The sequence below is a fragment of the Rhinopithecus roxellana genome, chromosome 1 (genome assembly GCF_007565055.1).
Source record: "Rhinopithecus roxellana isolate Shanxi Qingling chromosome 1, ASM756505v1, whole genome shotgun sequence".
NCBI classification, from domain to species: Eukaryota; Metazoa; Chordata; class Mammalia; order Primates; family Cercopithecidae; genus Rhinopithecus; species Rhinopithecus roxellana.
Window position 1 is genome coordinate 195337223 of NC_044549.1, and position 25110 is coordinate 195362332.

The 25110-nt window shown below is 38.6% G+C and overlaps 1 protein-coding gene across 8 annotated transcripts in view; it reads right to left on the reverse strand.

Annotated features, from left to right (window-relative positions):
* Window positions 1–25110, reverse strand: part of ULK4 (unc-51 like kinase 4) — a 703273-nt gene that overhangs the window by 568657 nt on the left and 109506 nt on the right. For 6 of the 8 annotated variants that reach the window (XM_030935299.1, XM_030935309.1, XM_030935319.1 and 3 more), the window contains one exon: window positions 9375–9482. The exons of the other annotated variants lie outside the window; for them this stretch is intronic. In XM_030935299.1, coding sequence (XP_030791159.1) covers window positions 9375–9482 — 108 coding nt within the window. The remainder of the gene's footprint in view (window positions 1–9374; window positions 9483–25110) is intronic. 8 annotated transcript variants of the gene reach the window in all.

Genomic DNA, 25110 nt, shown 5'->3' on the forward strand with positions numbered 1-25110 from the left:
AAAGTATTACATTATCTGGAATGATTTGAAAGCATAGAAAACACAAGTTTGAGTAATATCTTAGGATAATTCACAAGCACAAGTAAAAGGTAGTATGTTACCCAGTAAGACAAGGAGCTAATGAGCAAATGAGCAGGTAAACTGATTTTAATGACATGAGCAACAATTCTCTCCCAGAAGATTAACCAAATTAGTGTAATAACCTCAAGCACACTCCTGCAGCCTATCAAATACAATCAGAAAATAAATCAGGTACCACACAGTAAGATGAAAAAAACTAATTTTTAAAGCAGAAAAAAATAGGTTCTACTTATAGAACATACTCAAGAGTGTCCAAATGACAGAACTAGTACATTCTTAATTTACTTCAGCTACTATGAAAAACAGTTTGGAGATAGCTCAAAGAACTAAAACGAGAACTGCCATTTGAACCAGCAATCCCATTACTGGTTATATACCCAAAGGAAAATACATCATTCCACCAAAAACACACACACACTCATATGTTCATCGTAGCACTATTCACAAGAGCAAAAACATGGAATCAACTTAGGTGCCCATCAACAGTGAACTGGATAAAGAAAATGTAGTATATATCCACCATGAAATACTACTGCAGCAACATGGATACAGCTGGAGGCCATTATCTTAAGCTAATTGAAGCAAGAACAGAAAATCAAATACCACGTGTTCTCACTTGTGAGAACTAAACATGGTGTACACATAGAAGATAGGAACAAAAGACACTAGGGACTGCTATAAGTGGGGAGGGTGGGATAGGAGTAAGGGTTGAAAAACTGCATATTGACTACCATGTTCACTACCTGGGAGGCAGGATCAGTCATACCCCAAACCTCAGCATCATGCAATCTATTCATGTAACAAACCTACACATGTACCCCCTGAATCTAAAATAAAGTTGAAATTTTAAAAAAGAAATTAGTACATTACTAATCCAAAAGTATTTTAAACCCATGAGAAGACTCATGACCCATTAAAACCATACCCTTACTTGATTATAGAATTCCACATATGGTTATACCCTGGACATTATGATCAGGAGCTGCTCCAACTAAAAAATCACTAATTCACACTAAATTTAACTTGCAAACACAACTTTCTTTCCTTCCCTTATTTAAAATGCCCCACAACCCTTAACATCAGTGGACTCTATGCCCTCTCCCCTGGCCCCTCTTCTTTCCCAGAACAGATCACCTACTTCGCTCCCAGCCACTTAGAATCCCTGGCCCATCATTTAATCACTCCTGCCCCAAACCTGAACTATTGGTCTCTCTAGTTGTCCCTTTACTCTTGTTTGGGAAACCTCAACCTCTGAGAAAGCTAGCTGCTTGTTTTCTCTAAGTCTGCTCTCAGGCAACTGGACCCTTAGAGAAGGTGGCACCACAGAGCACAGAGTCCATTACTTACTTGGGATCAGCATCCTCAGGGGACCTTCAACATCAATCTCCAGCCATACTATTTCGCTTATCACCACCCTCCCTGAAAAGGCTATTTTAAACCTATGACCCTCCCACCACTTCACCTACTTTCCTCCGACACACATAAAGAGAATGGAAGTTCTGAGAAAGGAAAGACAAACTTTCCTCCACATAAAGCCATCTGCTACTTCTGCCCAATGGTTATAACAGGACAGGTTCCTCCGTTCGTCTCCCTCCACTTGGGCTCAGGATCCCATTCCCATCCTGCCTTCCTCAGGGTCATTAGCTAATGGACTATCCCTTATTGCTCCTAAATTTCAACATCTTATCCTCTCTGGATCTTTCCTGTTTCCACCTGAATACGGTCACTCATTTTGAAAACAAGACCTTCCTCATCCCTTGGCCCCTTTTCACAACTATCCTCACTTTACACTGACTTTCTCAGTTTCCTCACCTTCCACTAACGCCTCAACCCACTCCAATATGACTTCTATCTCCCATTCCAGGGAAAATAAATAAATATATAAAAAGCTCTTGTTGAGTTACCAGTGACGTTCATGTCATTAAATCCAACAGATCCCTCTTAGGCCTTTAAATTGGTCCTTAAACTACATTCAGTCCTGACTTTCCCTTTCCTGAAATACCCACTTCTCTCTCCTAGTTTTGCTCCTACGTTGCTTACTCTCATCCAGGCTCTCAGAATCCTGTCTTCAGTCTCCACTACTCTCCACATTTAAACCAGAATTATCTTTTTGGCATGCAAATCAGCTGACATAATTACTCTTCTTAAAACTCTTTAATGAGTTCCCCTTGCTCTTCGGATCAAGACCAAGACATCGGACTGGCGAGGAGCCCTTCATGATCATGTCCCTGCCAGTCTCTCCAACCCTGCCTCCTTCCTCACTTTTCTCCTGTCCCACTGGCCTTGGTGCAGTTCATGCATGAAAAAAGCACCTACTGTGCACCAGAAACTCCTCTTAATAATGGCCGTAAACCATAAAGAGGCAAATACATTTTCTTCCTTAATAGTAAGTGCTCAGGGGAAGACTGAGTTTTTTTGTTTCATTTTGTTTTTGTTATTTTCTGGTTTTTTGTTTGTTTCATTTTGTTTTTTTGATATGAAGTTTCGCTCTTGTTGCCGAGGCTGGAGTGCAGTGGCATGATCTCAGCTCATCGCAACCTCTGCCTCCTAGGTCCAAGTGATTCTCCTGCCTCAACCTCCCAAGTAGCTGGAATTACAAGCCTGAGCCACCATGCCCAGCTAATTTTTTATAGTTTTAGTAGAGACAGGGTTTCGCCATGTTGGCTAGGCTGGTCTCAAACTCCTGACCTCATGTGATCTACCCACCTCAGCCTCCCAAAGTGCTGGGATTACAGGCATGAGCCACCATGCCCGGCCAAGATTTTTTTTCAAAGAAGTCAACAAAATAAGTAAGTCAAGATAATGACGAGTGCTATAAAGAAAAACAGCAGAGTAAGAGGTTGCAGAAAGACTGTAGACAGGCTGGCTCCATCTCAGATCACTCATAGCCAGGGAAAGGTTTTCTGAAGGGATTTTTGAGCAGAGAGAAAATACTAACAACTCAGAAGAAAATACTACAAGCAGAAGGAACAGCAAATGTCAATATGGTGAGGCAGAAGCATGGCACAGTGGGTTTAAGGAACTATGGGGAGGTCAGTATAGCTGGAAGGAGTGAGTAGGAAGGTACTGAGGAATTAGGTCAGATAGGTTCTGAAGAGCCAGCCCATGAGGGCCTAGAAGGTAATGAGAGAGACTTTGGCTGTGACTATGAGCAAGGCAAGAAGAAAGAAATTATGCGATAAAACAAAAAACACAAAATAAGAATACCTGAACTCAGGGTGACAGGTATCCTTGACAAAAGCAAGAAAAATACATAAACTGAAAAGGTGTTGCCTTATAATATCCTCTACAGAATAAGGTCTGGTATTCTGTCCGTAAGCCTTAGGGTGTTACTAGAGAGCCAACAAGACTTAGGTTGGTATATTATATATACTATATATAATCACTTCAGCTCAGTCCCAACAGATCAGCACTGACCTGAGATTTTTAAGGTTTATTATAGTCAAAGTGACAATTCCACAAAGCCCTCATGTCCTGAAAAGTTATTTATTTTTGTAGATTCAGGGACTTAACTTCCTTTTCCAGTTTGCTATCAGGAGATGTAGTTAAATTTCATAGCCACATTATCATCCCTTTATTCAAATAGCCTAGCTTGTATTCAGTTAAAGTATATACCAAGGGCTAGGTGTGGTAGCTAACACCTGTAATCTCAACACTTTGGGAGACTGAGGCAGGCAGATCACTTGAGGTCAGGAGTTCGAGACCAGCCTGGCCAATGTAGCAAAACCCCGTTTCTACTAAAAATACAAAAATTAGCTGGGTGTGGTGGTACACACTTGGAGTCCAAGCTACTCAGGAAGCTGAAACAGGAGAATCGCTTGAACCCAGGAGGTGGGGGTTGCAGTGAGCCAAGATCGTGTCACTGCACTCCAGCCTGGGCAAGAGAATGAGACTCCATCCAAAAAAAAAAAAAGTATATGCCAAGAAAAATTATTCTCTAGATCTACTTTTAGATCTAGTAGGAACATGATTCTGTATGATTCTATCTGCATAAAATTCTAGAAAATGCAAACAAGTCTATATAAAGAAAGCAAATCTTATATAGTATGTATGGAGTATGGAGACAGGAAGGGATTAAAAAGGGTGCTAAGGAAACTTTCGGGGGTGATAGGTTCATTTTCTGTGTGTAGTGATGATTTCATAGGTGTATACATAAATAAACATTTATCAAATTGTGATCTTTAAATATGTGTTTATTGTATACCAATTATATCTCAAGCAGGGGGCAGGGAGGAAAAACTATAGGACCAAAAAAAGAAGAATTAGACTAGACTCTCATTCTTGGTAAGATAGCAGACCAGGTGGCCGGGCACGGTGGCTCAAGCCTGTAGTCCCAGCACTTTGGGAGGCCGAGACGGGCAGATCACGAGGTCAGGAGATCGAGACCATCCTGGCTAACACGGTGAAACCCCGTCTCTACTAAAAAATACAAAAAACTAGCCAGGCGAGGTGGTGGGCGTCTGTAGTCCCAGCTACTCCGGAGGCTGAGGCAGAAGAATGGCATAAACCTGGGAGGCGGAGCTTGCAGTGAGCTGAGATCCGGCCACTCCAGCCTGGGCGACAGAGCCAGACTCCGTCTCAAAAAAAAAAAAAAAAAAAAGAGAGAGCAGACCAGGTACCTGATTACTCTTCTAATGAAAGCAACTGGTTTTATTTTGACATCCCTAAAATGCATCAAAGATCTGACAAGATAATAAAGAATAATTAAGCCAAAAAACAGACAATTGAAAGCATGGGATAAACTGAGCACTGAAGTTTTATTTTCTCTGGGGGCATACAAAACTTTGTAAGTTTGAGCCTTGATGTCAAGGCCTTGAGGGTCCAAAATAGTGGTAAAGTAGAAATAAATTCTCCAGCCCTATTCCCAAAGAACTGCAAGGAAAAGTACCTTTCACAAAACTTGGCACATAATGTACATCACACAGGGAATGTTCTCTTATTTATTTATTTATTCATTTATTTATTTGACAGGATCTTGCTCTGACACCCAGACTGGAGTGCAGTGGCACAATCATGGCTGACTGCAGCCTCAACCTCCTAGGCTCAAGCAATCTTCCCACCTCAGCCTCCCAAGTAGCTGGAACTACAGGTGCACACCACTACACACAGCTAATTTTTGCAAGTTTTTTAGACAAGGTTTCACATGTTGACCAGGGTGGTCTCAAACTCCTGGGCTCAAGAGATCCTCCTGCCCCAGCCTCCAAAAGTGCTGCGATGGAAATGTTCTATTACATGAAAAGAAGAGGAAGCACGGAGCTACAAGTACTGATTGAGAAATACATCTATGTTAATTATTAAGAAATAGCTCTAGTGTACATACCTCCATATAAGAGTCTTTTTTTTTTAATGGCTAGTATCATCGCTTACCAAAGTATCTTGACCTTGATGGAGCTTATGTTGAAAAATAAAGTTTACATTCTTATTGTTATTTATACATATATATATATATTTGTGTGTGTGTGTGTATTTTTTTTTTTAATTTTAGGTTCCAGGATACATGTGCAGGACATGCAGATTACATAGGTATACGTGTGCCAGAGTGGTTTGCTGTACCTATCAACCCATCATCTAGGTTTTAAGCCCCACATGCATTAGGTATTTGTCCTAATGCTCTCCCTCCCCTTGCTCCCCATCCCCTGGCAGGCCCTGGTGTGTGTTGTTCCCCTCCCTGTGTCTATGTGTTCTCATTGTTCAACTCCCATTTATGAGTGAGAACATGCAGTGTTGGGTTTTCTGTTCCTGTGTTAGTCTGCTGAGGATGATGGCTTCCAGCTTCATCCATGGCCCTGCAAAGGATATGAGCTCATTCTTTTTTATTGCTGCATAGAATTCCATGGTGTATGTGTGCCACATTTTCTTTATCCAGTCTATCACTGATGGGCATTTGGGTTGGTTCCATGTCTCTGCTATTGTAAATAGTGCTGCAATAAACATACGTGTGCATGTGTCTTTATAGTAGAATGATGTATATTCCTTTGGGTGTATACCCCAAATGGGATGGCTGGGCCAAATGGTATTTCTGGTTCTAGATCCCTGAGGAATCATCCTCCACAATGGTTGAACCAATCTACAGTCCCACCAACAGTCCAAAAGTGTTCTTATTTCTCCACAGCCTCGCCAGCGTTTTTGTTTCTTGACTTTTTAATAATCGCCATTCTGACTGGTATGAGATGGTATCTCATTGTGGTTTTGATTTGCATTTCTCTAACGAACAGTGATGATGAGCTTTTTTCCATATGTTTGTTGGCTGCATAAATGTCTTATTTTGAGAAGTGTCTGTTCATATCCTTTGCCCACTTTTCGATGGGTTGTTTGAGTTTTCTTGTAAATTTGTTTAAGTTCCTTGTAGATTCTGGATATTAGACCTTTGTCAGATGGGTAGATTGCAAAAATTGTCTCCCATTCTGTAGGTTGCCTGTTCACTCTAATGCTAGTTTATTTTGCCATGCAGAAGTTCTTTAGTTTAATTAGATCCCATTTGTCAATTTTGGCTTTTGTTGCCATTGCTTTTGGTGTTTTTGTCATGAAGTCTTTGCCCATGCCTATGTCCTAAATGGTACTGTCTAGGTCTTCTTCTAGGGTTTTTATGGTTTTGGGCTTTACATTTAAGTCTTTAACCATCTTGAGTTAATTTTTGTATAAGGTGTAAGGAATGAGTTCAGTTTCAGTTCTCTGCACATGGCTGGCCAGTTTTTCCAGCACCATTTATCAAATAGGGAACCTTTTCCCCATAGCTTGTTTTTGTCAGGTTTGTTGAAAATCAGATGGTTGTAGATGTGTGGGTTATTTCTGAGGTCTCTGTTCTGTTCCATCGGGCTATATGTCTGTTTTGTACCAGTACCATGCTGTTTTGGTTACTGCAGCCTTGCAGTCAAGTAGTGTGATGCTTCCAGCTTTGTTCTTTTTGCTTAGGATTGTCTTGGCTATACAGGCTCTCTTTGGTTCCATATGAAATTTAAAGTAGTTTTTTCTAATTCTGTGAAGAATGTCAATGGTAGTTTGATGGGAATAGCATTGAATCTATAAATTACTTTGGGCAGTATGGCCATTTTCATGATACTGATTCTTCCTATCCATGAGGATACAATGTTTTTCCATTTGTTTGTGTTCTCTCTTATTTCCTTGAGCAATGGTTTGTAGTTCTCCTTGAAGAGGTCCTTCCTGTCCCTTGTTAGCTGTATTCTTAAGTATTGTATTCTCTTTGCAGCAATTGTCAATGGCAGTTCATTCATGATTTGGCTCTCTGCTTGTCTATTGTTAATGTATAGGAATGCTTGTGATTTTTGTACACTGATTTTGTATTCTGAAACTTTGCTAAAATTGCTTATCAGCTTAAGGAGTTTTTGGGCTGAGACGAGGGGGGGTTTCTAAATATAGAATCATGTCAACTGCAAACAGAGACAATTTCACTTCTTCTCTTCCTATTTAAATACCCTTTATTTCTTTCTCTTGCCTGATTGCCCTGGCCAGAACTTCCAATACTATGTTGCTCCATGTACTGTTCCTAATAGCGTGTAACTATTGAGTGAAAAAAGTGAGTTTCTACCTGTTGCATAAAATGACACAAAATCTACATTTGTATTTGCTCATACGTACAAAATTCACTCTGTAAATATAAGAGATTATATTTGTATTTTATAATATTTATATTACATTACATATAATTATAATATTTATTGGGGAACTAAACAGATGGGGTACAAAACTAGGAAAAAGACTTCTCCCCATATACCTTTCTTCACTTTCTAGTGTTGTAGGTTTATGAATATGTTGTCCCTTTGAAATACAAAATTACCTGAGAATAAATTCAACCAAAGAAAGATGTACAAAGGCATTCTGTATAGAATAAAAGAATTGTAATAAAATTTGTTAATATATTAATGTATGTAAATACTTTTTGTGCATTGGAGGACTATATAAATATCATAAAGATATCAATACTTTCCCAATCAATACACAGATTCAGTACAATTCCAAATGTGATTTGGAAGACTCAAAATCATAAATATATCAGTTCTCCTCAAATTTATCTGCATAATCAGTGTAGTTTTTAAAAATAGACGATTTGCAGAATTGGACAAGTTGATTCTAAAATTTATTCTGATATGCGAAGGGCCAGGAATAGTCAAGACACTCACAAAAAGAACAAAGAGGACAGATTTGCTGTACCAGCTATCAGTACTAATTATGAAGTTAAATAAATCAAAATACTGATGTTTTATAACAATCGTGGTAACTGCCTTAAAATTATGATTGTTCAGAAAGTCAGTTTAATTTAGATACTAAGGATACTGATGTTATGTAACATTTGAGCAAGGGCTAGAACCAAAACTCAAGAAATACAATGACAGTCATGTACAGTGGCTCACACCTGTAATCCCAGCACTTTGGGAGGCCAAGGTGAGTGAATCACTTGAGCCCAGGAATTCGAGACCAGCCTAGGCAACATGGCAAAATCCCATCTTCACAAAATATACAAAAAAATTAGCCAGGCATGGAGGTGCACAGCTGTAGTCCCAGCTACCCAGGAGGCTGAGGTGGGAGGATGATCTGAGCCCAGGAGGTCGAGGCTGCCGTGAGCCATGATCAAGCTACCGTACTCCAGCCTGGGCAACAGAGTGAGACCCTATCTCAAAACAAAGAAAGAAAGAAATACAATGACAGAAGTTCCTTAATTACTTATAACTTACCAGTATTTAAAACTCTCAGAGTATGACACTAAATGACTAATCCATAACTTATCACTATCTATTCCATAATATTCTTTTTTAAAAAACCACATTAATGGAATATTAAATTTTGCCTTGTTGAATTCAGTAGCACTTCCATATTGTAACTTTAGATATAAGAAGTCAAATTCTGCCTTCACAAATGTCCATAGTCATGTTTAAAGCTGTATTTGCACAAAGCTGTGTTTTATTTAAACTGAAATGGAGCTTTCTATGGAAAGAACCAATGGTCTCCTCTTGCCTAAAGGAGTCAACGATGGCAGCAACCTTGGGAGTACCTGAGGGACTTTCAGTTCATTGGTTTTAAAATATGGCCTTCAAATCGCATACATTTCAAAGGAAAAGAGGCCCTGGAAGGAAGGGAGGAGGGAGACAGGGTAAGATAGATAGAAAGAGACCGAGAAACACTGAGAAATTCTCTCCCCAAGAGGTAAAATTTATCCGAAGTTCCTTAGGCATGCTCTAAGGGGCGAAGTCAAAAAACTTTTATAGGATATTAATACTTGTCAGCCAGAGTATGTCAGAACATGTCAAGCAGCAATAGAGTTAATCAGACAGTCTCACCTGGGTGGCTACAAGATAGATCAGCTCCCCAAGGGTTGGTAAAAGGCACTGTTTTAATTTACTGTTCCTGAAGTTTTCCCTAATTAATTCAGTTAAGAGAACAATTGCCTGCAAAGAGAAAAAGAGTAAATTATTTCAAGTGTATCTCTCAGTTCTTAAACCTATATGTAAAAAGCAAGATACTCTGTAAAAGTCACCATTTCTAAGAACTATTTTCCAAATTATTTTCAAAATATGGGCCTTATATTCCTGAAAATGCAGTAACTCTCCCAGATGAAGCTCAGAAATATATCCAGTAAAATAAACACATATAGCCCTTTTCAGTTTATAATTTTTTTATTTTATTTTACCCAGGCTGGAGTGCAGTGGCATAATCTTGGTTAACTACAACCTCTGCCTCCCAGGTTCAAGAGATTCTTGTGCCTCAACCTCCCGAGTAGCTGGGATTACAAGTGCATGCCACCAAGTCCAGCTAATTTTTGTATTCTTAGTAAAGACAGGTTTTGCCATGTTGGCCAGGCTGATCTCAAACTCCTGGCCTCAAGTGATCCACCTCCACCTCCCAAAGTGCTGGGATTATAGGAGTGAGCCAGGGCACCTGACTCACTTTTCAGTTTATGAAGCACTTCCACTGTATCACTAATCCTGAGAGGCAATTAATTGTTGCCCTATCTTTAAAGAGTAAACAGAGGCTGAGAGAGGTTCCGGCAACTGGCCCCAAGCCATCCAGTTCACTTGGACAGCCAGGATCTGAAAACGAATTTTACCATTCCAGGTCCCTGGTATGCTCCAGCACACCACAGTTTAAAAAGTTCTTATATTGCATTAAACTTTTACATGATTTCTTAAAAAATCAGAGCCTGGGAATGTTATACTAAAGCTGTAATATAATGTATGCTGAAACTCGGCAGCATGTTTTATCAGATCTAGTTAATTTCCTAGGAGTCATGCTAAGAAAATCACATACACTCATTGCCAAAGTTCATACACCAGAACACAGATTAATCAAATCATAGTGCAACCATGATAAGGATAGAACAGTTTCAGAATGACACATACAGAATGGCTCCACTCTGAGAAGGAAAAAAATGCATATAAAATAGTGTGGAAGCACTATTCTCAATGTGACTCAAAGTGTGGTGCACAGACAAGACTATTTCTTACCACTGACAAAGACATTAGTTTAAAAACTGAAAGTGAGTGCTTAAAAACTTCAAAGCAATTTGACAATTCCACAACATCCAAGCATGCAATCACTGGTCTCATTTTGCAAATAAGAGTATGAAAAAGTTGGAGATGCAGGTGGGAGAGCGGCACAGTAGTCATGCACTGTAGGAGCACTTGTTAATGTGGAATTTAACAGCCTTACTGAGGCATAACTTATACAAAATAAATGCATATATTTAAAGTGTACAATTAGACACATTTGGCATATGTATACACCTGTGAAATCATCACTACAATCAAGGTAACAAAAGCCCTCCAGTGTTTCCTCCATGTCCTTATGTAATCCCTCTTTCCTACTTACTTCTTTCCCCTCCTCCCCAGAAAGCCATCAATTTACTTTGTCATTAGCATGTATTTTCTAAATTTTATGTAGCTCATATACTATATTAGATCATACACTATATATTCTTTTTTGTCTGGCTTCTTTCAGCATAATGCATTTGAGTTTCATCCCTGTTGCTGCACGTATCAATAATTCTTTTTTTTTTTTTTTTTTTTGAGATAGAGTCTCACTCTGTCACCCAGGCTGGAGTGCAGTGGCACGATCTCAGCTCACTGCAATCATCTCTGCCTCCTAGGCTCAAGAGATTCTCCTGTCTCAGCCTGAGTAGCTGGGATTACAGGTGCAGACGACCACGTACAGCTGATTTTTGTATTTTTAGGAGATACTGGGTTTCACCATGTTGGCACAGGTAGTTTCGAACCCCTGACTTCAAGTGATCCACCTGCCTCAGCCTCCCAAAGTGCTGGGATTACAGGTATGAGCCACTGTGCCCAGCCAGTTCATTCCTTTTTATTGCTGAATGGTATTCCATTGTATGGATGTACCAAATGTGTAACTCTCACCACTCACTGCCTTACACATAATGAATCATCTACATGAAGTGGGTGAGGAAATAAACGGAACCATGTGGCTTCACATCAGTCCTTGCAGCAGGTCACTTCTACATACAGGCTTCCTTTTCCTTTGACCTTTGCTGATCATCTACTATGTTGAATCATCTGAAATTGCCAGTGTTTAGCAATTTTTTACCTACAAAAACAGCAAATTGTCACAAGCACAGTACTGTAAAAGAGAAAGAAAATGATGAAAGAAGAAACCTTGAAATATCAGAAAGGAAGCAAGAACACAGTAGGCCAAAATATAGGTAAATACAATAGGCATTCCTACTGCTATTAAGTTTTCTAAATTATCTTTGGTCATTGAGCAAAAATTGTAAAAATGTCTGATTTGGTTCTAAAGACATTTAGAGAATACATTCAAGAGAATTATATAAAAAAGAGAGGGGGTAAAGGGATGAAAAGAAGGGTAAGTTTTCTATACTTCACTTGAACTAGTAAAAACGGTGACACCAGTAGACTGTGTTATGTATGTAGGTATGTATATAATACACGCAGCAATCACTAAAAAGAATCCATACAAAGAGATATACTTGAAAGCACTATAGCAAAACTCCAAATGGAGTGGTAAAAAAAAAAAAAAAAAGTTCAGTAAACCACAGGAAGGTAATAAAAAGAAAATGGAAATGAAAAACACTGAGAACAAACAGAAAACAAAAATAAAATTACAGCCTTCAGATCAAACACATCAATAATTACACTAAATGGAAGTCAATAAATCAAAAACTTCATACCAATCCTAAATGTGTATTGCTAAACAAAAGAGCTGCCAAATACGTGAAGCAAAAACTGATAGAACTGGAAAGATAAACAGACAAATCCACAATTACAGCTGTCAACTTCAACACCCCCTTCTCATGCACAGAAAGATAAATACTGCATCATCTTACTCATATGTGAAACCCAAAAAAGTGAAATTTATAGACAGGGAGAGTAGAACAGTGGTTACCTGAAGCTGGGGGTGGGGTGGGGAACAGGGAGATGTTGATCAAAGGGTACAAAGCTTCAGTTAGACAGGAGGAACAGGTTTTCAAGATCTACTGCACAGCACGGTGACCGTAGTTCATAATTACACGTATTTCACAATTGCTAAAAGAGTAGATTTTACGGCCAGGCACAGTGGCTCATGCCTGTAATCCTAGCACTTTGAGAGTCCAAGGTGGGCGGATCACAAGGTCAGGAGTTCAAGACCAGCCTGACCAACATGGTGAAACCCCATCTCTACTAAAAATACACAAATTAGCCAGGCGTGGTGGCACATGCCTGTAATCCCAGTTACTTAGGAAGCTGAGGCAAGAGAATCGCTTGAACTCGGGAGGCGGAGGTTGCAGTGAGCCAAGACTGTGCCACTGCTCTCCAGCCTGGGCGACAAAGCGAAACTCTGTCTCAAAAAAAAAAAAAAAAAGAAAAGAAAAGTAGATTTCTCATGTTCTCACTTTAAAAAATATGAAATATGTGAAGTAACAGATATCATTCCACAGTCCACAGTATACACATACATCAAAACATCACATTGTATTCAATATATACAATTATTTGCTAATGACATTTTTTATTTCTAAATTTTATAAAATGATAAAACAACTATATAGAAAATGAGCAGACATCAGAAGAATAATAAAGGAATACTACAAACAGCTGTATATATATATATTTCACCACATAGAAAATATGGACCAACTCCTCAAAAAATACAAACTATCACAACTCACCCAATATGAAACAGATAATTATTTGCAAATGACATGATTGCCAACACAGAAAGACCCAAGGAGTCTAAAGAAAAAACCTCCCTAGAACTAGTAAGTGAATTCAGCAAGGTCACAGGATAGAAAGTTAACATTCAAAAAACAACTGTACTTTCATATATTAGCAATAAACACATGGAAACTGAAATTTAAAACACCATTTACAATCCCCCCCAAAAAAACAATACTCAGGTATAAATCTAGCAAAACAGGTACAGGATTTGTAAGCTGAAAGTACACAATGCTATTTAAAGAAATCAAAGAACACCTAAATAAATGGAATAATAGACTATGTTCATAGATAGGAAGACTCAACATAGTGGAAAATGTCAATTCTCCCCATATTAATGGATAGATCTAATCAAATGCCTATCAAAATCCTGAAACAATTCTTTATAGATATCAAAATTATTCTAACATTTATATGGAAAGGCAAAAGAATTAGAACAGCCAAAACAATTTTGAAAAAGGAAGAAAACGTGGGCCAGGCATAGTGACTCAGGCCTGTAATACCAACACATTGGGAGGCCAATACGGGAGGATGGCTTGAACTCAGGTATTTGAGACCAACCTGGGAAACAAAGTGAGACCTTGTCTCTACAAAAATAATTTAAAAAAAGAATTAGCCAGGCATGGTGGTGCATGCTTAGAGTCCTAGCTACTCAAGAGACTAAGGTGGGAGGACTGCTTGAGCCCTGAAGTTCAAGGTTGCAGTGAGCTATGATCAAGCCACTGCACTCCAGCCTGGGCAACCGAGTGAAACCCCCATCTAAAAAGGGAAAAAAGAAAAAAATGGCTGCAATTATTCTACCTGGTTTCAAGACTTATATAGCTACTACAGTAATGAAGACTGTTTGGCATTGATATAGTTTGGAATTGATACAGTTTGGATATTCATCCCCTCCAATTCTCATGTGTAAATTTGATCCCCAGTGTTGGATGTGGGGCCTTGTGGGAAGTGTTTGTATGATAGGGAAGATCCCTCATGAACGACTTAATGCCATTCCTGTGGGATTGAGTTCTCACTCTTAGTTCTCAGGAGATCTGGCTGTTAAAAAAAATCTGGCACCTCCCTCCTCTCTCTTTCGTTCTCTCCCACCATGTGATGTCTACTCCCTTTCACCTTCTGCCATGAGAGGAAGCAGCCACCATGCTTCTATAGCCTGCACAATTGTGAGCCAAATAAATCTCTTTTCTTTATAAATTACCCTGCCTCAGGTATTCCTTTATAACAAAGCAAAACAGGCTAACACAGGCATTACTGGTGGGGTAGGCACATAGATCAATGGAACCAAACAGAATTCAGAAATAGCTCCACACAAGAATAGCCAAGTGATTTTTGACAAAGGTGCAAAGGCAGTCCAACAGAGAAAAGTCAACTTTTTCAATAAACAGTGCTGAAGCAACCAGGCATCCATAGGAAAGCAAAAAGTGAACCTTGACCTAAGTGTGGCACTTGACACAAAAAATTAACTCAAAATGGATCATAGTCTTAAATTTAAAACATAAAACTATAAAGCTTCCAGAAGAAAATACAGGATAATGTCTTCAGGTTCTAGTACTAGGTTAAAAAGTACACTTGACACCAAAAGCACAGAGACATTGTACCAAAGAGGATATGCAGCCACCAAATAAGCACATAAAAAGATGTTCAACATCGTTGGCAATTAGGGAAATATAAATTAAAACCAAAATAAGATATCACTACACATTCATCAGAATGGTAAAAATAAAAAATAGTGACAACCCCAAAAGCTGCCCAGGATGATGAGAAACAGAATCGCTTATACATTGCTGGTGAGAATGTAAAACAGTACAGTCACTCGGGAAACTCTGGCAGTTTTTCTAAAAAAAAAAAAAAAAAAAAAAAAAAAAAAAACAGCAACTAAATATGCAACTACCACAGGACCCAGCAACTGCACTCCTGAGCATTTATCCAAGAGAAAGGAAGGCTTTTGTCCACACAAACATCTGTACATGGATGTTTATAGTAGTTTTATTTATAATTGTCAAAACTGGAAATGACCCAGATATCTTTCAATGGGTAAGTGGTTAAACAAACTGTGATTCAACCATACCACAGAATACTTCACAGCAATAAAAATAACAAACAAGCAATAAAAATGAACAAACAACTGATACATCCAACAACCTAGAGGAATCTCCAGAAAATTATGCCAAATGAAAAAGGCCAACCGCCAACCACAAAAGGTTACAAACCATATGACTATTTATACAACATTCTCAAAATGACAAAAATATATAAATGGAAAACAGATTGGCTTCGAGGGTGGAGGGCAGCACATGCAGTAGGGTAAGAGGATAGGGTCATAAAAAGGGAATATGAGGGGTCCTTCCAGTGATGAAACTCTTATTTTCCTTAACTGTTTCAATATTCTGGTTGTAATATTGTACTACACTTTTTAAAGACATTACCATTGAGGAAAACTGGATGAAGTATACACAGGATCTATTATTTCTTACAGACAGAAATTATTATTATTCTGTATTATTTCTTATATAGTTTTGATATTTGTCCCCTACAAATCTCAAGTTGAAATTTGATCCCCAATGTTGGATCACAACTGGGCATGAATCCACAATTATCTCAAAATAAAAAGTTTAATTTAAAGAACTATCAACCTCATATTAAATTCAAAACCCAGATCTGGCTTTCTGCTTTACAAAGTTAGTGGCAGGGATTTACAGCATTTCTCCATTTTATAATCCACTGGTATTTTGTGTCAGCAAGCGTCACTGGAAATTTAAAACATTTTAATGCTACAGTCCCTTAAAGTGATAAAACTGTCTGGACTGCCTCCAGCATAATAGAAATTGCTTTGGAACTCAGTGTCTTGTAAATAGACACACATCATATAATCTATTCCAGTAATGCCACAGCAACCTCACATCTCACTTGCAAAAGTTAACTTTGGATAGCATTAAAAAGTACTCAACAGATAATGGTTCTCCTCAAGGTTATTTGTACAGATTTTTCATTTGTTGCATTAAAATTTAAATAAATAATAATAAAAAATAAAATATAAGAATAAGGAACAAATATGATACAAAAATAACAAATACCAAGGGTAAAAATGTATCTGTTGACCTAGGTACAATGGCAGTTGAAAATGCCAATACTAAATGAATAAGGTAAAATAGATTTAGTTCTTCAAACTCAGAAGTCCAAGGAATATGTGTATATTATTATTATGTATGTTTTCCTCTAGTCTTTAAAAATCCTCCTGGCCTTCTAACATTAAAATTACTGTTAAAAAGCCTAACATTGAGGCCAGGTGTGGTGGCTCACACCTGTAATCCCAACACTCTGGGAGGCCGAGGCAGGCAGATCGCCTGAGGTCAGGAGTTCAAAAGCAGCCTGGCCAACCTGGTGAGATCTTGTCTCCACCAAAAATACAAAAATTACCCAGGCATGGTGGCACACACCTGTAGTCCCAGCTACTCGGGAGGCTGAGACCAGAGGATCACTTGAACCTGTGAGGAAGACGTTGCAGCAAGCCAAGATCATGCCACTGCACTCTAGCCTGAGCAACAGAGCAAGACTCCATCTCAAAAAAAAAAAAAAAATTTACCATTGAAACTAAAAGATAAAAATAGGATATTCAAGTATCATGCTATTATTGTGTGAAATTTTTGAAAACCATACAAGAAGGAACATGAGTTTTTTGGTCTTATTTCTAATACCATTATGCTTTGAGGCATATCTATACCATCACTGGTTCTATTAACCTAACGGAAACTATTCTTGGGCAGCCACAGGCATGATTGGTTGGCTGAATACTGCAAATAGTAATTTAAGACTGTGCTGCCATTTTCCAAACTACTTCTTTGAAATCAAAACCTATTTTATAACAAATATGATTGGGAGGAGCCAGGCCTTTTTGGCTTTGTCTGAAGTCATCTGACAGATATGAAAAGGTCAAATGTGCTTCAATCTCATATGCCCTGGACTGCATCTCTTAAGTCAAAGACAGGAAGATGATGAATTAGAAAGCTAATTCTAATAAATGTGGAAGTTCTGCAGTTATACAACTAATATTCTGACACTTGCAAAGACATATTTGCTTGCTTTTGACTCTCAAAATATAGTTGTTAAACTTCCATGTTAGTGGATATACATTTAACAGCTACAAAAAGAAACTGAATTAAGCTCCAGATTCAGAATATATCAGGCATTTCCTAGTATGGTCAGTGTTTTACTAGGCCAAAGGGACATTTTAAAACCCTACTTAACTACTACCAATGGGAGATATAGTAGTAATTACACCAACAACACAATTTTTAAAATAATTCGGTATTCTTCCCTAACCTCTGAAATAAGAGGCATTCCACAATTCCGAATGAAGAGGGAATTCTATTTGATAACACTTTGCCCTTTGTTCTAAGTGGTTTCTTAGTACACTACTTTCAATGTCCCAAACATAGCTAGGGCACATAAAATAAGAACACTGTAAACCTCATAATCTCCACTCCTTTTTTAATCCATGTTCTATTTTATTTCTATTAAATCGTAGAATCCTTTGGATGCTGTATATTTTATTAAGCCTTGGCAAGAAAAATCACATCTGTCAGCTTGAAACTTCAAACTCTCGGTTTCACAAGTGTTGGTTAAAAAAGAAAATGGACATACTGAACAGATAAGGAAAGGCCGATAATGCCAGGGGAGACAGATAATGAAACTGAAGAGAATAAAATTCTGTTCTGTAATTAATAACTCTCAAAATGTCCTTGCAAGGTTGTCTATAAGATCTCTTTGGTGACATCTGGACCAAAATCAAAATTCTAACATTATTGCTAATTCTCTGCATGATAATTGGCTAAATGCATTCAAACTGGCATCTCTAATTGGCATCTAATTCCTAAAGCTAAATCAAGGAGAAGCAAGGACTGCTATCTTGTCACTTCCCTGTTGAGGCCTAAATGTAAACAAACAACCTATAACTGGTAGATTCCTTCTCTTAAAGATAATGAACTGTCAGGAAAAGCAAGAAAAATGCAGAAGTAGATTTCTCATACAGTCTTTCACAGTCATTTAAAAAGTTTGGAGATACTAGGTACACAAACTTTATATACTCCCTGGATTTTTTAAATTAGACATCAACAAATGTCAACTACAAAAGAAATCTGCCATTTTTTGGTCACCAGTCATCCAGTCCCTCTTCCTAACACCCCTCAACTTCCTTCTGAGGAAATACCTTTCCTGCACTGTGCCTGGTCTGTAGAAGAGCAAATCAGACATTCTGCCCTTCAAATACAAAACCTGAAAGGGTCCCTGGCTCTCTTCAGAAACACCTTTCGTCCTACAGTCTGGTACAGTCAAGGGCAGAACCACAGCCTAAGTTTCAGCCAGCAAGGCTCTTGCTCAGGAATCTGAACCTGGAATGGAGTGACACAGAGTGAAGGAACAGCTAAAGTTCACTTTTTCCTTCTAGCATTATCCCCAAACAGGACTCCAAGGGAGTCCAGGTCCGGAAACCCTCGGGAGCTGCCAGGTCTAGCTGCCAGGAATAGCTGACTATTCCAATCTTCTCTTGGAGCCTTTGACCTTGCTCATTTTCTTCTAATAAATACCCTTTATGCCTAAGTTAGGCAGAATCAACCTTAAAAAGTAATAGATAGTGCTGTCCAGTTTCCTGCCCTTCCTGGATACAAAAACATTTCCCAGCCCCCTTAGAGTCAGGTAGGGCCATGTGACTAGTTCTAGCCAATTAACTGAAAGTGGAAATGATGTATGTATTCCTATGTGCAATTTTCCATACTCTCTTCCTCTGTCTCTGGAAACTGTTAAGGCACTATGCTGGATAGAAGTGCCACATAAGATAAAAGCAGCCTGGAGTACTGAGGTGAGCTGCCCACAAGAGCCAGCTAGGCCTGCAGCAACCCTCTGAGATTTTGATGGTTTTTGTTACCATAACACAAGCTAGCCTATCCTGACTGATCATTCAATGCAAAAACATCACTCTAGCTAGAGGTAGTCATGAAGGAATCCTACTACTTTAAAAGAATTGTTAATAAAACAGTAAACTATTGCATCCATATCTTAGGGTAGAGGAGCATTTGTATAGCAGCTAAGATCTGTACCAACATTTATGTCATGGATCTGACATCAGGGTTGCAAAGCACCAATCACCAGAAAAGCAGTACATGAACTGTAGACTGTATACAACATTCTGGAAAAGGCAACACCATGAAGACGGTAAAAAGGTCAATGACTGCCAAGGGTTAGGGGAAAGGAAAAATAAAAAATAGGCAGAGCACATGAGGATTTGTAGGATAGTGAAAATACTCTGTATTATACTATAATGGTAGATACATGTTTTCATACATTCTTCTCAACCCAAAGAAATGTATAACACCAAGAGCAAAGCACAATGTAAACTATAGACTTTGGGTGACAATAATGTGTCAATGTAGGTTTATCGACTAGAACAAATGCACCACTTTGGTGCAGGATATTAATAGGAGAGGCTGTACATGTGTGAGGGCAGGGGTATATGAGATGTCTTTGTGCCTTTCTCTCAATTTTGATGTAAACCTAAAAGTACTCTTTTAAAAAATTGTTTTCATTTTAAAATGTATACTGATCAATATGCCATGCAGACTAAGTCAAGAAATTGGGTATCAAATTGCAAAAAATCTGTAATAAATCTATAGTTCAAAAGCAGATTACTCAAATAAAATTATTTTTTCTATTTCTGGTGAATAGCAGAGAAAATCTTCTGAATATTACTCCCATTGAAAGAAACAAAATATGCTAGATAAAATATCTTTATAAAATGCATACCTAAATTTGCAAGAAATTAAGAAAACCTCAAAGACCAAAAATAGACAGAAGAGAAAAAAAATGACAGAAAAGGGGAAACAGAGAGAAAACAGGACAACAGAGAGATAGAGAACAACAGGGAACAAATAGAGGCAACAGAGAATCAGGATACTTTAACCCCAGGTGGGGGTGGAGGGAGACATGCTAAACTCTTGGTGACCTTGAAATGACCTTCTGAAATGGAACAAGAGACAACCCTCAGCTCCTGCCCATAGTGTAGTATCAAATAGGGGACCATTAATATTAAATTGGTACCTCAAGGATATATGAATAAGAAATGAATCAGCCTGCAAGAGAGGCTGGCAAGAAATGTTGAGACCTTGATACTAAACGAAACAGTGGTGAAAAAAATCTCCCCTGAGAATCAAACCAAATCTCAAAAGCAGGTGGGCAGCTCACATTCACAATGCCTCACCTGGGAGACCAGAGATTCAAACACCTGGGAGTCTGCTAGGCTGGACAACTGAAACACGGCCTCTAATTAATGAAGTCAAAATGCTACAGTTTCCCCAGCATACTCTAGAGCAGTGGTTCTCAAATTTTAGTGTGCATCAGAATCACTGAAGAGCCTGTAAAAACACAGATCGCAAAACCCCTTCCTCAGAGTTTCTCATTTAGCAGATTTGGGGTAAGATCTGAGAATTTGCATTTCTAACAGGTTGCCAAGTAATGCTCATGCTGCTGGTCTAGGAGCATACTTTAAGAACCACTACTGTGGTACTCAATATTGCCTACGCATTAGCATCATCCTTGTAGCTTTAAAGACTACAGACACTTCCATCCACCCCCAGAGATACGGATTACATGATATGGGGTACAGCCTGGGCATAAGAACTTATTTAAATGTTAAAATAGAGAGCATAAGACTGACAGAACAGACTCCTCATGGCAATAAGATGCTAAATTATAAACAAGACCTAAGACCTAGGCAAGGGTTAGATCACGTGCCTTACACTTAAAGAATAAAAACTATGTTCTAACTGCCACAGGGTTTTTTGTTTTTCTCTAGCAGATAAATAAGCACTGGCCTCAAGACAGGCACTACTGAAACAACTGCAGCCCACTGACAGCCAGATGTTGACTAACTGACAACCTCCCCTATTCACAAGCCAAAATAACAGTTTTGATTGGATGAAAGACTGATTTCAGTAACTTTCTCCTGATAAGAGGTCGCCGACCACGGACTGGTTCTGGCTGGTTTACAGAGGCTGTGTACTGAGTGCCTTCCCGTCTTCTGCTTCACCTAGGGCCTAATTGTTATGCACTTAAATGTTAAGTCTCCACCCCAAAGTGAACATGGACTGCATGTAACATGCATGTTTACTTTCTACACATGTGTGTGACCCCTTTCATGAATGTTCACAGCTTCTCCTATAATCATTAAACATGCATACTTAGCCAATTTATTTGGCATAAATTTCTATTCCATTCTTCCCTCCCTCGAAGTGCCTGCTTTCAGTTTCTGCCAGAAGCCACACTTTCCAGCCTGTCAGGAGAGCCAACCCTGCAGGCTGCAACCCCTTATAAGAAATCAAGCTTTCCTCTTCAAATTTAGGAGCCTCGGGATTCTTCAGTTAACACCAACATGCCGTCAAGGTTGAGAACCACTGCCGAAGAGGACAGAATCTAAAAGCTCTGGAAATTGGAAACGCTGGAATGACTCAACAAAGTACGGCCTGCTCAGCCACCCCTTAAACCATCCCTCTTACATGACCCTGGGAGACCGTCTTAGTGAAGGGGGCACCAGCATCTTTGAAGAGCTCTAAGGTAGCTATCCTTTATAGGCCAGAGATGACAGTGAGAAATCCTAACAGTGGAATTTGGTTCTCTGATCACAGTGGAAACCATGAGATTTGGGATTAGTAAAAGCCAGTAGCAGCCCTTACCTGCAGATCAGGTGGGCACAACTGCCACAGTGAGTCAAAGGGCAATGTGGTGACCAGAATATCTGACCCACAAGAATCAATGGTAAACTGACCATCGTGTCTGTCTCCTAAGTTGATACTTAACATTTAATAAGAAAATTTCTAGATTTACTGAGCAGAAACCTAACTCAAGTCCCATAAAGAATTCACAGCTTCTTACCCAGATCCCAGATTTAACCAAAAGAAAAGAAAAAAACAACTATCGGGATCACTATAGATAACGGTCCATACATCATCTCAGAGATGCATCAGAATCAGCCTCTGAATTCCCCCTTTTAATCTACCCACCAAGCAACTGCTTGGCAGTGGCTAAAAGAGGAAGGTGCAAAAAAAAGACTGGCAGTCAGCAGAGGCCTCCCCATTCTGAAACCTACCTATGATGATAACAGTAATAATGCTCTGTGTCTTCTTACCAATATAGGGTACCTTAACCACGACTCTTAGCAGCTATACTGGAAAGAGAAGCATACCCTTTTTCTAATCTCACAGCTGCCTTCTGGAAACCACACACAAAACCTGATGAATATGGAGGGAGAAACCATTCCAGGCAGAGAAAACCGAGCCAGAGGCATAAAATCCAGGTACTGCCACACTGTTGTGGCAGGTCCCCATTTCTGTATCTAATGTAAGCATCTACTGCAGTGTGGATGATACATACATTTATCAAGGGTTATATGACACACATTTTGAAACAGAACCACAACTATGCCTCCTATATGAATGTTTTCTTAAGAAGCCAAGTTATACTGTCCTGTAATTAAAATTGGGTCTTTTAGATGCTGTAATAATTTAAAAGTTATGGCATAGAGAACTCCAATATTACAATTTTGAACTTGCTAAATATAACTAGTATTATTTACTTGTTACTATACTATTAAAAGTCATATCTTCAACACTCCTCAAATAGTAGAAATACAAAGCAAGCTCACTTTAAATTGCATTTTTCTGCTTCAGGGATCAGCTCTGATTAGTTGTATTTTGTGCAGTTCTTTCCATCTCCAATTCTGTTTCCATGTTTCTTTCATCTAATAGAAAATTAAATGTGATACTTTGCTAGGTTCCCAAGGATTACTAACTTACACTACATTCGAATATATTAGTCTCACAACTGCAGCCCTAAAATATACAGCAAAGGTACATTCATAGCCCAGGTAAAACGAGCACCAAAATTAGTCATAGCAGCAAACACAGAAGCTAAAAATTGTTCTATGAGATGTCAGATAAGAAATTAAATGAATTCCATCATTTTAAGAAATTAGAAAGCATGTCTTTTAAGAATTCTTTGATGTGAGATGTTTAATTTGTATGCAAAAGTGATTCAAATATGGTAATTCCCCAAATGACATGTACTTCAGCATCACAGCTCAATATAAGAAACAAATCCAGAATGTTTCACTTCATTCTACACAAAAATGTGATTATTATTCAACTCTTGCTTTATTATTTTCAACAAATTTGCCTCTCCTACTGTCCAAAAAGTAACAAAAAAAGAAGTCTATTTAGCTGTGAGATACAAGGGTAAATTCACTGAAATTAACAATGTGGAGGATTTAAATGACATGTCTAAGTTTCGGGGCTACAAAGAAGCAAGAAATAATCACATACTGTGTCTGATGTAAAATATGGCATCCTATGGCCCCTCCAAATATACAGTGTACAAAACAACTGAGAAAACTACACCGAAGCAGGAATGGGATACAAAGCACTCCATGAGGACACATTAATAAAAAAAATAAACAAATACATAAGCTCAACTTCAGCTTCAAATCCAACAGGATAGTTTTTCCAGAAAAGTATCTAAGAGTTCAAGACCAGCCTCAGCAACATAGTGAAACCCCACTTCTACAAAAAATACAAAAATTAGCCAGGTGTGGTGGCGCACCCCTGGGATCCCAGCTACTTGGGAGGGCTGTGGTGGATAGACTGTTTGAGCCCTGGAGGCAGAAGTTGCAGTGAGCCTAGACTGCACAACTATACCCCAGCCTGGGTGACACAGTGAGACCCTGTATAAAAACAAAACAAAACAAGACTAAGCCAATTAGTCTTCTAATCGCTCTTCTTCACTTCTCACAGCTTTTCTTCCTTTCGTTTCCTATTAGACTGGATAAACTAGGTCCTGGGGTAAAAGATTCCAAAACATAGGGCTTTGTGCAAGAGGGTTTGGAAGTGGCCACTCTCTCCCTCCAAAGAGATCCAACCCTCCCTTGACTGAAACTCAGCTATCTTCTGGAAAACAGCATAAACTAGGCTAACTTCTTTTACCACGAATTCTCCAGCACAAACCTGGATTCTGTAGAGCCCTATTCTCTTTCCCTAGAGGGCCAGCTTTCCCCTTCTCTGAGATGATGCTTCATATCTCCTCTTCTACTCAAATTCCTTGGGTAATCATTATTCTCTTTCTAATGAATGATCTTTCCAATGTATTGCTGAATTCAGTTTGCTAGTATTTTGTTGAGGATTTCTGCATCAATATTCATCAGAGATACTAACCCGTGGTTTTCTTTTCTTGATACGTCTTTGTCAGATTTTGGTATAAGGTAATATTGGCCTCGTAGAGTAATTCTGGAATTATTCTCTCCTCGTCTTATTTTATTTATTTATTTACTTACTTACTTACTTACTTACTTACTTATTTATTTTGAGTAGTTTGAGTAGGATTGGTATTAGTTGGGTCTGCTTTAAATGTCTGGTAGAACTCAGCAGTGAAGCCATCAGGTCCCTGGCTTTTCTTTACTGAGAGACTATTTATTATGATTTTGATCTCATTGTTTGTTATTAGTCTGTTCAGATTTTGGATTTCTTCATGGTTCAGTCTTGGTAGATTGCATGTATCTAGGAATTTGTCCACTTTAGATTTTCCAATTTATTGGCATATAGTTGGCACAGTAGCCACTAACGACCCTTTAAATTTCTGCAGTATTAGTTGTAATGTGTCCTTTTTCATTTCTGACTTTATTTATTTGGATCTTCTTTTTTTATTAGTCTGACTAAAGGTTTGTCATTTTGTTTTAACTCTTCGGAAAAACTACTTTTTGTTTCATTGATCTTTCATATTGTTTCTCCATTTCAATTTCATTTATTTCTGCTCTGAT